At 41.6% G+C, this 13,835-nt stretch overlaps 1 protein-coding gene across 4 annotated transcripts in view; it reads left to right on the top strand.

Moving 5' to 3' along the window:
• The window catches only part of Su(z)12 (Polycomb protein Su(z)12), a 134,140-nt gene that overhangs the window by 99,968 nt on the left and 20,337 nt on the right, over positions 1–13,835 (top strand). For 2 of the 4 annotated variants that reach the window (XM_068393291.1, XM_068393293.1), the window contains exon 12: positions 6,878–7,063. In XM_068393291.1, the coding sequence (XP_068249392.1) occupies positions 6,878–7,063 (186 nt within the window). The remainder of the gene's footprint in view (positions 1–6,877; positions 7,064–13,835) is intronic. The other 2 variants (XM_068393290.1, XM_068393292.1) reach the window with 1 other exon arrangement.

Below are 13,835 nucleotides of genomic sequence, written 5' to 3' on the forward strand. Positions count from 1 at the left end.
ATCAATCAATCAATATAATGTCTTTGTTCTGACACTAAAATACAGACTGTCCGGTATTTATAGGGATATTACTTTCGTTTGCCGAAAGACAAGCCATAAGTCTTTTAGTGCGTGTTAACCTCCCCTTCCGCTAGTTAGACGGTTGGGGGATAGCCTGGTACCCCGCTCACTCACATACTGGTGTTGAGCAACCACTTTGCTTTTGGCTTGGTGGAGAACAGATGTTGCTGCTCTCTTCCTCCTAACTTAACTGGCTATTATTTACTCAATCGGTATTTGAGCTTTATCTTTCTTCAGTGTGTTTGATTCTTCTTGAACTGCCTTATGCAGACATGTTCAGTACCTGAGAGCCACTCCTGCAGGACTTTCATGTCCTCCATTGACACAGACTTGCTTACAGGTAGTCGCCGACTTACGACGGAGATTGGGACCGAGAGATGCATCGTAAGTTGATTTCGTCATATGTCGAACTAAAAAAGTGAAGTTTCCGTAGACTTCTTATGATGCGTTATGATTCGGCAATCATCTCAATCTTATTTTATCAATATTTTCTTACTGTATCATTATTCCATTTTGTTTCTTAGGATATCATATGCTCTATTAATACATTTTTGTATTCTATTTTTCAATTTTGGAAGCATTTTACCAATCGAGAAGTACTTAAAATGTTGTCTACCTTTGGTTATGATCAGCTGATCTGAAAGTGCCGCTACCTACCGTATCAAAATATGGCGTACATACGTATGGCATTTTGTTTTTTTCTTTTAGAATTTCCTGACTTTTCAGAAATATCTTCATGAATATTACATCAGCGCTAATATGTTACAGGAAATCAGTTCCCATACAGTTCGTCTGATCATTAGGTATAATGCGAAATAGTTGTACAGTAGCTCTTTCTCTGTGCGTGCGTGCGAGCGCTCTCTCGCAATCGCATACGGATAGTTCATTTTTAAAGCTTCATACAGTATTAAATTTTCAGCTCAATATTAAGCCTTCATATTCCATTAGACATCGTTACTCGGTGTTTCAATGATGGGAATGCTGTAATAAGACCAACCAACGTTTGATTGCTGCAGAGACGACAACTATCGTTCTTCTCGTGAAAGTTCCCTCCCTCGTCAGAGATCTCCACTCCATCCGTCGTCCCGCAGAGTGGAAAAACTCTTAAGACAGTCCCTTAAACTTCATCCAGGTCATCAAGACTTCAGTAAGAGAGCCCTTGGGGTTCCTCCCCGGTACCAGCAAGGACGTTGACAAGAGACAGGCCTTCCACTGCCGTACCTGACGACTTCGATAAACCTTAGGCTCCTATGGGTAAGAGCTCTTGGGTGGAGACTACAACTATGAGGATGACTACCTCCATAAAGTTGCAAGTCCTAAGCTTTAGCAGGCGGAGTGAAGGGAGTCGGAATATGCCATCAACGGATTGTCTGATCCAACGATGGCCCTGCAAGAGGGAAAAGACACAGTCCTAGCCCATGTCTATGGCTCCCTGAGACCTCCCAAGGCCAGTGCAGTTCTGCCCTGGTCTAAGCAGTTGACATGTGCCCGAAAGAAGGCGTTTGCCCAGATCACTGGCTCCTCCAGTTCCCTCTGTGCGGGTTCATCCTCTAATCTTTTTGTGGTGCTGTTTGTGCAGCAGAGGAAGTATTATGAGGTCTCCAATGAGCCCCTTCCGTCCCTGCCTCTTGACCACTCCATAGAGGCACTGACCAGAGGAGTCTCCTTTTAGAAACTCGCCATACTCTCGGTCTCTTTTCTATGCAACTGAGATCCTTAACCAGGAGAAAGTTGCGAAGTATGCCATGCAAGCTACTTCATGGCTGGGTCTGTGGGACTGGTCCAAGGAGACCACATGGAAGTTTATGGAAACAATTCTTTGATTGCGAACTAGGACCATTGAGTTTCTTTCCCACCAGGTTGTGAACCTGTGGGCTCACGATCCTTCGGCGAAGGGATTTGGTAATGGAAAGGTTCCACCGACATATCCCACAGGCAGAGGTGATGAGATTAAGGAACTCGACTTGAGGTTTTGGTTTCCTCTCTGTTCGGATCGGAAGACATCGAGCGGTTGGTGGGGAGATGGAGGAAGTTCAATCAGGACTACCTTCTCTATAGGGCCCTTATAACTTGGCCTTATTGACCTCCTCCGCCACAGAAAAAGCAGCCACAGATAACAAAACTGCTGATGAACAGGACAATGACTTTGACATTACGGAAGGTGTCGAAAAAGCCCTTTTCAACCAAGGAGCGAAAGGTTTCTAAGTCCTCCACTTTGAGGTAAACGGAGTAGAGGTAGCAGCTGAGGTCGTACACGATAGGGTGGGCAATCCTCCTCCTTTTCCACCTGGGGGGAATGCCTGGACAATCTCCATGATTCGTTCAGGGTATTGCGTCCCGTAATTTCAAAATCTTCCCCTACTGACTCTGGATCCAATCCCATCAAGCTCTTAGAGAAGGGCGCTCTCAAAGAGGACCTTGATGGTTCCCCAGGCTTCTACAGTAGTCTCTTTCTCTTTCTTGTGTAAAAAGGTGTCTGAAAGGAGGAAACCAGTCATCGACCTTTCAGCTCAGAACAAGTTTGTCAAACAAACTATGTTCAGCATGGAGACAGCAGACACGTTCAGACAAGCAGTAAGACCACAGGACTTCATGTGCACTGTGGATCTCATGGACGGGTACTTCCAGATCGCAGTCCATCCGTCTTCAAGGAAGTATCTTAAGGGTCATATTCGACAACAAGCAATACTAGGTCAAGGGGCTTTGCTTCAGTCTTTCCACAGCACCTCAGGTCTTCACTAGTGTTTGCCCCAGTGTCATCTCGAGCTCACAGGATCAGCATCCATCTCCTAAGATACCTGGACGACTGACTGATCCTAGCAAACTTGGCGGCAACCCTTCTTCAACACTGAGACAGACTTCTAGGGACCAGAGGAACAAGGGGATCTCATGTGGTGGGTGGCAGACGAGAACCTTCGCAGGGGGGTTACTCTTCTCGGTCTCCCCCTGGAATTGATGCTCTTTTCAGATGCATCAAAAGATGGGGGTTGGGGGTCCCATATGCTGCAACACACGGATTCCGGCTCTGGTCCGAGTCCTGAAGGTATCAGCACAGAAATCTCTTATAGAGATGAGGGCAGCCTTTCTAACCCTCCAACAGTTCCACCAGTTACTGGTAGGTCACTCCGTGGTGTTGATGAGCGACAACACCACAGTAGTGGCTTACATAAACAAACAAGGCTGTACCTTTTTGCAGCCCCTATGCCATTTAGCAGTAGAGATACTGAGATTGACAGCATACAACTTCGTGTCCCTATTGGCCCGTTTTATGCTGGGCAAAAGGAATGTGCTCGCAGACAATCTGAGCAGAGCGACTCAGGTACTGTAGTGGGCTCCGAGTGGTCTTTGAATCATCTAATAGCCAACAAAGTCCTGACTTTGAGAGGTTCCCCAACTGTTGACTTATTCGCGACATCCCTGAACTTCAGGTTACTACTTTACTGCTCCCCAGGTTCAATGGCAAGATGCCTTCTCACAAAGGTTGGACAACATCGATGCTCTTCCCCTGTTCTGTCTGATGAGAAGAATACTCAACAAGAGTATCCAACAACTAATGTATGTCTCTCATAGCTCTGCTATGACATCACGCTGATTGGTTCCCAGACCTTCTGCAGCTACTGACAGAGCTCCCGAGAGAAATCCTTCCACAACACGATCTACTCAAACAGCCACATGCGAACATCTTCCATAAAGTTGTAGCTTCGTTATGACTTCACACCTGGAGACTATCCAGCACCTCCTTACTCAGAGAGGATTTTTGCAGTAGTTTGAGAAGAGAATAGCTGGACACCTTTGAAAATCTTCAGCCTCAGTCTGCCAGGCTAAGTGGATTGTCTTTGTGGTTGGTGTCGTGGAAGGGGTATCTCTCCTCTCGATGCCTCTATTCCAATAATAGCCGGAGTTCCTTGTGCACCTTCGGGAGGAAATGCTCCTCTCGGTTTCGGCAGTAGTGAAAGGCTACCTCTCAGCCTTTAACCTTTCCATTAAACTGAAAGGAGTCCATATTACTTTTTCATTGGAACTTTCTCTCATACAAAGCTGAGCTTACCTGTCCCCAGTTGGAAGTAAGACATTAATGGAACATGGTTCGCATCCTTCAGTCTCTGAAGGGTGCTCCTTATGAACCATTACTCCAGGCAACAGATAGCCACCTCACTTTGAAGACGGTGTCATTGAAGACATTACCCATTCAATTGGATGGGGGGAGGTAATTCTCAACTTTGTCCCTGAGTTTATAGCTGAGACTCAAATCTGTGAGCAAGTGATCCTAGATTCGGGCCCTTCCGAATTTGGAGTCTTCGTACTGTAACCGATGATCCAGATCAACTGTTACTATGTCCAGTAAGGAGCTTGAGGTGTTACCTCAAAAGAACAGTAGCAGCTCTCCCCCCAAGTGTCAGCACTTTTCATCAGCATAGGGAAAGTCAAGAGGAGGGTCACAAAGAACACCATTTCAGCCTGGATTCTTAAGGTCATTGACCTAGCATTGAATCCTAATCCTCCCCCAACATGATGACCCAGAGCTCATGATGTTAGGGGTATTGCAATGTCCCTAATGTTCAAGAGGAACTACTCTGTGATGCAGGGAATGCAAGCGTGCGTGTGGAAGCGTCAGACAACCTTCACTGCTAACTACCTGTAAGACATGACCCACAGGAGCATGGAGACGTTCTCAATTGGTCCTGTGTTGGTTGCACAGCAAGTGGTGTAAAATACCCCAAGATCCTTGATGGGCAAGTAGCAGAGGGTTGACGGCAAAGGATACCTGTAATTAGTCTGGGATGAATGCGTAAGAATGACTGGCTTTTTCTTTCTTTCATCTTCCCCTCTCTTGGGGATTCAGCACCTAGGGTTCTCGGCAAAAGCTGACCTCACCTATCTGCAGGGAACCCATTTTCCTTGTGCAACCTAGTATAGAAATAATACTTGTTGCATCCCCAACACTCCTGGCGAGGGGGATTGGTTAATGTCTGTGGTACCCTTGGAAGACTTCTACGACTCGGAAGAACTCTTACCTAGACCAGTCACATTGCTAGTACCACAAGCACACAGCTTGCGTAGGCCACTGGCTGTCGGTAGCATGGTGTTTAGTCGGGTGTGAGGGTCCCTACCAGTTACATGCAAGACATGTACAGAGAGAACCCCGGGTCAACGCTGAGAAGCCAGTTGGTGTGGACTTCCACCCTCCTAAGGGATAAGTCATCCCTATAAATAGTGGAGGGTTTGTATTTTAGTGTCGGAACAAATGAAAAATTTGGAAGTAATTTGTATTTGTAACGATACAAACCTGGAGCTATTTATACAGATTGGTCTGCCAGAACCCATCCCCTTAGTCGGCTACCCCTCGTGCCCCCCCTCCCCCCACTAATTAGCGGGTGGGTTGATTAACCCTCGCTAAATGTCATATGACTCGTATTAGTAATATCCCTATAAATAGCTCCAGGATTGTATCGTTAGGAAAAATACAAATTACTTCTAAATTTGTCATTTTAAACTACTGTATAGTAATGACGTTACATGCTTATTGATATGTGGTTTACAGAACTGATTACCATAGAGCTGGTACACTATAAATGAAGGCCTTGTTTTAGCTTTGGTCTGGGGATTTAGCGGTACGTCATTGATTCACAATCTGTTGGGCCCAAGTTCAAGCCTTACTCATGGCTTGTTAGACTTCTTGGGTAAAATCACAACCTTGCTGTCCCTCAGCAGCCATGATTTTGTTCTTGTTCCTAGCTATGGTAAATCTCGTCACGTGTCAACAACTTGCATTACTGATAAAACGTTTGGTCAGAGAACTGATGATGTTTGAAGAGCCCGTTATAGCCAAGGGATTACTGAAGTCTTTCTATACAGTACCCAGACTAACAGTTTCCTTTCAACAGGTTTTCTGTATTCTAATTGTCTCCCCTATCAAGAAAACTGGTCTTCTCTTGTTCAGCCATGTCTCCAGCCAGGGAAATTCTTAGATGAGGGGTACACCAACCAGGTTCCTCAACAGAAGCTTAATGGCAGGTGTCAGGTTTCTTCTTTGGAGTTTTTCCTCTTGAGTTGATTATCAGACTAGTTAGTCTTTTCTTCTCACCTATATGCTGATGATTGAATTGTATGCTTGATTGTAGACTGTTGTCCTCATGATACGAGAATCTACTCATTTATTGCTCTAATAACCACACAGCACAACCCCCCAAAAAGGGTTTTTGATTAAAGAAAAACCTATTTTTTGGAAGCTGATGTGTTGTCTTCAAGAGCCTTTCTCCTTCCTAGCCTCTTGTAAGGAAAGGGACTTATGGTTCTCACTGAGTATGGAAAATTTCAGCTTGGTGTAAGTTAGTCTGCAAATAGCATTGTTTCTATTAGAAGGGATTGTTTTTTTTATTATGACGTGTCATCGATTGCCAGATGGTTTCAGCATTGGAGGTGCTGTGCCAAGTTGAGTAGCGCAGAAACTACATGTTGAAACACTGGCCATAGAGCAGGGGAGACTATTTTTTCAGTATTTTTATGTTTTATTGGATTTTCTGTTCTAGCTTTTTATAGGAAAGTCTTTGGAAACCAAACATCACCCAAAAAATTTTTTTCCTGTCAAAACCACTTTATTTGGGTGCCAGTTTATCTTTAATGATAATTACCTTTTACTAGGTTCTAATTCTGGATGTGCTTAAGTAGTTGACAGACTGTAAATTCATACAGTTTTAGTAACCTCCTAGATACATGATTTAGACAGAGTTGCTATCCTGTCATAAGGTATGTTTTTGTTTGTATGATAATAGACTGGTATGTGTTTTTTAACTTGAATTGTTTTTTTTTTACACAGAATGCAAGACTTAGCCATTCAAAAGCAATTAGCAGCAGGATGGGAAGAGCAAAGGAGGAAAGCAAAAAAGTTGTACCCAAATTCCACATACACTACACCGGTCAAGCAAGAACAGTCATCTAGCAACTTTCAGATTGCAAGTCGCGAGAGCAGTGACAGTACCAAGAGCAGTGCCACCAAAAGCAAGTGAGATTGAAATTTAGTTAATGTGTGAATGTGTAGATATCGATATTTTTTATTATAAGTTGGATGCGTGTATGTGAATTTAGATTTTCTGTATTCCCTTTCAATTTATTTTATGCAGTGTCTCAAGTTTCTTTGGTCGTATGTGTATGACTAGTTTTATATATTTCTCGTTTTTATGAATATTGCGTCAAAGTAGTTTTCTTGAATGTCTGAATTTGCATGTGTTATTACCATGACAAAAATGTTTGGAACTTTAGAGTATTGACTGCTTCCTCATAGCAGGAGGTTCATTTGGTGCAGGCAGGAGGGGCTGAAGTTTAGTTTCAAAATGCATTGATTCTAATATAACAGGTCTTACCAGTGTCTAGGGTCTAGTGTTTGTGTGTGAAAGCACTCATTGGAATTAGAATACAGTATTTAAATTCAAGCTTCAGCCTACTGATGCTTGCACTTGCTGAATTACTGAGTGCATATATATAGCCTTAGTTGTTTAGCTTTTATTGCAGTTTTAAAGTGTTTTGATGAGATTATTTACTGCAAAATTCTCATGCTACTTCTCAGACATTTTAGTTACTGTATTTTTCTTTGCTTTTGAAGTAATTCTTCATTAGAGGGTAAAAAATATTCCGAATCAGAGACAATTTCTTTCTCTATATTTTCGTAACAAGCAACTGACAATGATATTACTTGCTCATTGTTTAAATTAACTTCAGTGGCATACTATGTTCTAGATTTAATTATAATATTGAAGAAATTTATGAACATCAAGGTAAGTGAAATTTTGATGGTCCTTTTTTCAGTCCTCGTTTTGTTTAATATTTTTTAAAGTATCGATTGGTGACAAAAGTATGTATGCAAGTCTGAAAGTTTTGGAATGAAAACATGTTAATTTCAATTTTTTTGTTACTAGTTACGGTTTTTTCATTACATTTATTTTTATTCTGAAACACTTATGTGACAGGCTCTTTGATACCCTAATTTGCTCTGATTATTATTAGTTTTTGAGGAGCTACAGAAAAATACATAGGAAGCAAAGCACAACAAGAGCCTTCATGGTTTATTATCGAGGCAAATATTGTATGAAAAAAAAAAAATGAAATTTTTAGTAATATCTGTACAGTATAGTGTTTGGAAAATTTTTGTTGTTCTGTACACAGTTTTGTCATTAAGTGTACTGTATATCCTCAAAAATTTGAAAGGCTATTTCTAATGATTTGTCTGTGCATAGGCAAAAATGTGAGACCATTATAAATTTAGGTGAGACCACAAGATACTTTGAATAGGCTTTAGGGCTCACGTCAGGAATTTGTTCTGAAATTCAGTAAAATTGGAGCATGTTGATTAAAGAAATTAGTCAGGTGTGTAGGGAGTGATCAAAGGTTAGGTGTAAAGATCATGGAAAGCAACGCAATTAAGAGCAAAAGAACTCTGCAAAAAACTTTAGTTCAGTATATAAATTGTGGTGTATAAGGCATACTGTAAGAAGAAATAAATAAGAAACAAAACATCTTTGGGGGGAAAAAACTATCATCTATCAGCTTTCAGCTGTAAAGTTATATTTACTTCATGAATGGCACTCTTGAATTATGGTATTTGTATGGGATTATTTCAGTAGTGTATTCATAAAGGTCTGTTGTGGGTGATTCAAGAGCAATTTTATCATCATAATGGTCTTTATGCAGAGCCATGGCAATGGAAGTAGGTAATTATTAAGAGTCCAATGTCTCCCAGATCATTATTGGCTGGTGTTATCATGTCATTTTGACATTTATTTGTTTTTCATTTTTGAACACATCCCAATGAAGTACAAATATTCAGCTTCAAAGTGAGACCATAACTAGGTTTATATAATAGAAATTAATAAAATTTACAGCAGGCAATCAAACAAAATCGTACTGCACATGTAATTGTCTAGATTGTGATCTTTTATTGATGAATTTTGGAACCTTCCCAAACTCTTGAAGGGATAAGATCTTATTCATATTCCGAAACCTCATTTTTATAGTAAACAGGTCCTCAAAAATACAATTGTTGATACATGGATACAAACCCCTCCTCCTTTAATAGGAGTATGTTCTCAGTGTATCTGAATAGGAGTATGTTTTCAGTGTAGCTGTAACTCAGCTTTTAAAATTATAAAGTTGTTGCTATTTACTGGCACAGTATTGTTCAAGTGTGCACATTTAGTGAGAATTATTCTGAACTTGAAGAATATCCTATAAACGAGCACCTCCCTGTTAGCCCACATTCATCTGTTCTAGCTCATACACTCTCCTGTTGATTCACAATCATCTTGTCATGTACACTCTTCAGAAAAACGCTATAAACCTAGAACATACCTAACTTTCCGCTCTGTAAAAACACAGACCAAGAAGAATGTTATAGTACTTACAGGTAACATCGGGTTGCTTTGATACGAGACTGAATACGTGCTCCTTGATCAAGACTGAGGCCCTCTCACTTTTCCATCATCAGACTTCCATCAAGTTAATGGAAAGACAGCACCGTAGATGACATCCAATGAATAGCGAGCAAGACATTCTTGCCTCATAATTCTAGTCAACCAGTTCTACCGAGATCATTCAATGGCTATGTACTACAGTACATTGAAAAAATTTTGCTTCTTGTCTTTGGCAAATCTAGGCAACATTAGACCTTGTTTTTACTTGAATCGAATGCTGCTTGACTTATTAATCCATCTGCGTCATCAGACTACCATCATATACCTAGGATCAACAACATGCTGTTCCATGGCCAATATTTGGCACGGAATTTTGTGACAAGGGTCTTTCCCATTCATCCTGTTTTCAGTCAAAGCAGGTAGCTTCTCTTTACAACTCTTCACGCCCTTATGGTCATTTGACTGCTCTACATACGCATACAGTCATCTAATGCCACAGAGCTTTCATGCTTCCCCTTCAGGAATAAGTTTCAACTCTTACTGCTCCATCTGGAACAGCACTCCTACTGGCAATGGGGAGAAAGGGCGGTGCCCTTTTTTCCCACTTCCTGGACCATCATCAGGGGGAACTGAGGCGTACATACACGCTTTACCCTGTCTTGTGACTTGTTCCTGTTTTTATTCACCCATAGCCATGCCTTCAAATGGTCCAGTTTAAAGAGGAAGACCAATTAGTCACCAAAGCATGTCCAAGGACAGATTATCAGACTAAGATTGAAAGACGTTGATTAATCATCTGCATGGTTTCTTGGGAGGAGCAACGCTGTACAAAATCCTCCCCTTTCCCAGAACAGGTTATGGTACGAGATACAGGAGTTGAATGCCCTAATTTCCTTGCTAGGTTCATGGGAATCCAACCCCAGGTACTGCTGGTCATAGCATTAGCAACATCCCTTGACCCTTTCCCACTCCAGGACATCCTCGGAACATTCCCAAAACACTTCGATATCTTCAAGCCTATGGATGATCTGACAGTAGACAACTATTGGAGACTATCCTAGTACGCTATGACTTTGTACGTGCGACAAGGGTTTCACATTGGGAATGCTTCCTTCCTCAGAAATAGATTAATTATGTGTTATTAGTCAGGACATGGGCAATCGCTTTCCTACCTCTCCTATACTAGGGAGATTCCTAGGACAATTCGGTGATGCCAACACTTAAAAGTACGCCAAGGAAATCAAGATGAGTGTCGAGAACGTACCCTTCTGGGGAATTCAATTTCATTACAATCTCACTTCGTACACTAGTAAAAGTTATTGCATTGGTAACATCTCCTTCCCAAAAAGTACATTCTGGTACATAGTACAGGTTCACAACTGTTATTACTGCTCAGTCTTGCATGAAACCAACCTCTCTTACCCTTCTGCAGGATGATGGGCTTTGCCTTTATCCCTTTTCCTCTTTGAAGGGTCCCAGACACCACAACTAGACAAAAGAGGGGTATTGAGCGTGCGGTCAACGAAGGGTACAACGTTCCCTAGTGTTTTTTTTGGGTTACGTAACTTCTGACAGTAGCTTTGTGCCAGTTTTTCTAGGCCCTGTCGTCAGTGAAAGAGGAACCTATGATCATTCTTATCACTTGTCTCGCTTTCTAATAGTCATGCCTTTGCAATCATAATGCTTAATACTACGCAGTATTCTAGAAGTTTTATTCCAGCTGTGACCAAGTTGTGGAATTATCTTAATCAGATAGTTGAATCGGTGGAGCTTCAAAAGTTCAAACTTGCAGCGAATGTTTTTATGTTGAACAGGTTGGCATGTCTCTTTATATAGTTCATATATAAAAGTTCTATTTTGATATTGTTACTACTCTTAATGTGTTTTATTTTAATTGGTCATTACTTCTCTTGTAGCTTATTTATTTCCTTTCCTAACTGCACTTGTGGTATCCTGCTTTTTCAACTAGAGTTTTTAAATATTTAACTTAGCCGGTGAATATATAATGGCTGCAACTCTGTTGCTCGACAGACACATACATGAAAAACTCGCGAGCGATCGCTATGCAGGTTGCGGGTGTGCCCACCAGCGCCAACTGTCGGCCAGATACCACTCTCGGATGTAAACAAAACCTTCAATTTCTTCTCTGTCGACGTGTCGACAAGACGTACTTTTACTCGCTGTTGAACCTGGAGTTTTTCCCATCATATTTGGTGAAGTACTTTAATTTGGTTTGAGCTTTCGCAGTACAGGTGTTTTTCTTCAAATAAATCCTTGAACTCGTTTTTGGATAGATTTAATTTTTGATGACAAAGAGAGTATGGACTTTCTTTGACTTTTAAATGGCCGACCCTTCCCTTAGACGGAAGTGTGTTTAGGCTTTTAGCAATTATCTTATCATGTTATAAATTAATTATAGATTTTCCTCTATATACTTTTATATCCCACCGCCTTTATTAGGCCTCTTCGATTAACTTTCCATTTATAATAAACATAAAAATAAATTTTAATGATTTGTTTATATGCGACCTTTCCTGAGAGTAGGCGGTCCTAACTTGGAAACCGAAGTTAAACAACGTTGAGCCCTTTCAATCGTAAATAGCTTTTAAAGAGCTAATGATTTAAAACTTTTTAAATGAATATTTTTTAATAGATATTTTATGAAAGATTTTCTTTGAATAGTCTTCGTACTGTTTCAAAGATGAACTAACATTTAGTTTATTTATGCTACGCAGTTTGCGCTCTATCGTTACGATAGAGAGAGAGAGTATCACGGTTTCACTTTGCAGAAAGAGTAAATCGATTCTGACGTTTTGTTCATTCTTCTTTCAAAGCTTAAATGTTTTAAATTCTATTTTAAAGGAACTTTTTAATTGAAAAACCTTTCAGTTTTTTCCTTTGGTCAAATAACATGTTTTTTTGACGAAACGTAAGTGGGCTCTTCTCTTAGGTGCGAAATCAAGAGAGAGAGAGAGAGAAAGATAGAGACGGAGGGAGAGAGAGGAGAGAAAACGTTCCGTTCAAGCGGGTAACGTTGTTCTCTAGTTACTCTCGTCCCTAGTCTCTGTACGGGGAGAAAGGATAAAACGTTTTTAGTTTTTTATTCTCGTCCCCAGGCAATGTACGGTGAGAGATTGAAAACGTAGTTTTGAATGAACTAGTGTTTAGTCTCTTCCCCAGCCACTGAATTTTTTATCTTAAAATATGTTTACTGTTTTTTGCTGGTATTAATGTGCTTGCATTATATGACTGATTTCGCAATTACTACCTTTTGATGAGGGTAGAATTGCGTGCTTCAGGTAGAAATCAGTAAAAGTTTCGATTTCAGTGAAATAAGTGCAAAACAGAAAATCGTAGTGATAAAGTGATATTGCGCAAAGTGTTATCAGTGTTGCGACCGAGGGTTCGTCTGTTCGTGCCTGTCGCCTAGTCCGGGACCTCTTGCAAGCTCCCAAGCCCAGGGGTGAAGTAATGTCGTACGACTTATGGGTTCGAGAGGCCTTGATCAGTGAACAGACGTTCCCTCTATGGTATCGGGTGTATCTTACCAAGATCACCCCTACCATAAGGCGAGAGAGACGATTTTCTCCTCGTCATCCGAAGGCTTTTCGCATAAGAAACCTGAAACAAGGTTTCGAGGCCCTTAAGCGAAAGTCAGTCCTTTCAGGACAGGTCCAGCGTTCTGGTTGTAGCCATTAGGACAGCTCTGACCCTATGCAGTCATCGGAAGACTGCTCGCCGCCTAACAAAAGCGTAACACAGACTCCGAGTCTTTTTGTTGGCAAGGTTTTGCGGTCACAGACGTTACCCTCGTCTCTTACCGCAACCATTTCCGTTGATCCTAAATGGGTTGTACGGCAAGACATGCAGAATAAGCTTGCCTCCCTTATGGAAGACTATTCTGCCGATAAGTCCGTTGAGCCTAGCCGTTTATCTCATCGAGATCCTGGCTTTCAGCCACCCTAACGTTCCTTTGTGCGTCCTGTTGACGTTGGCGTAGCTAAGTCACGTCAGTCAGGTTGTTTAGAACCACACTCGATGCGGTCTCGTGTGGATTTTTAGCCACATTTGGACGTTAGGCCACTTGCTGATGCTCCTGTTGACGTTCAGGACGTTCGCTAGCAATCGGAGTTGACTTGTTTTGACGCTGAGCGTCAACCTCCGCATTCTAGAGTTGTTTTGACTGCTCAGTCTAGGCGGTCAAAGCAGTCTCGAGTGGACGCTGTGCGTCCTCACGCACCTGTTGTTGTTGACAGTTCACAGACTGTCAAGCAGTTACATGACGTTGCGTCCTGGTCTCTCGCACCTGTTGTTGTTGACAGTTCACAGACTGTCAAGCAGTTACATGACGTTGCGTCCTGGTCCGCTACT

Source organism: Palaemon carinicauda, chromosome 19 (genome assembly GCF_036898095.1).
Source record: "Palaemon carinicauda isolate YSFRI2023 chromosome 19, ASM3689809v2, whole genome shotgun sequence".
Lineage (NCBI taxonomy): Eukaryota > Metazoa > Arthropoda > Malacostraca > Decapoda > Palaemonidae > Palaemon > Palaemon carinicauda.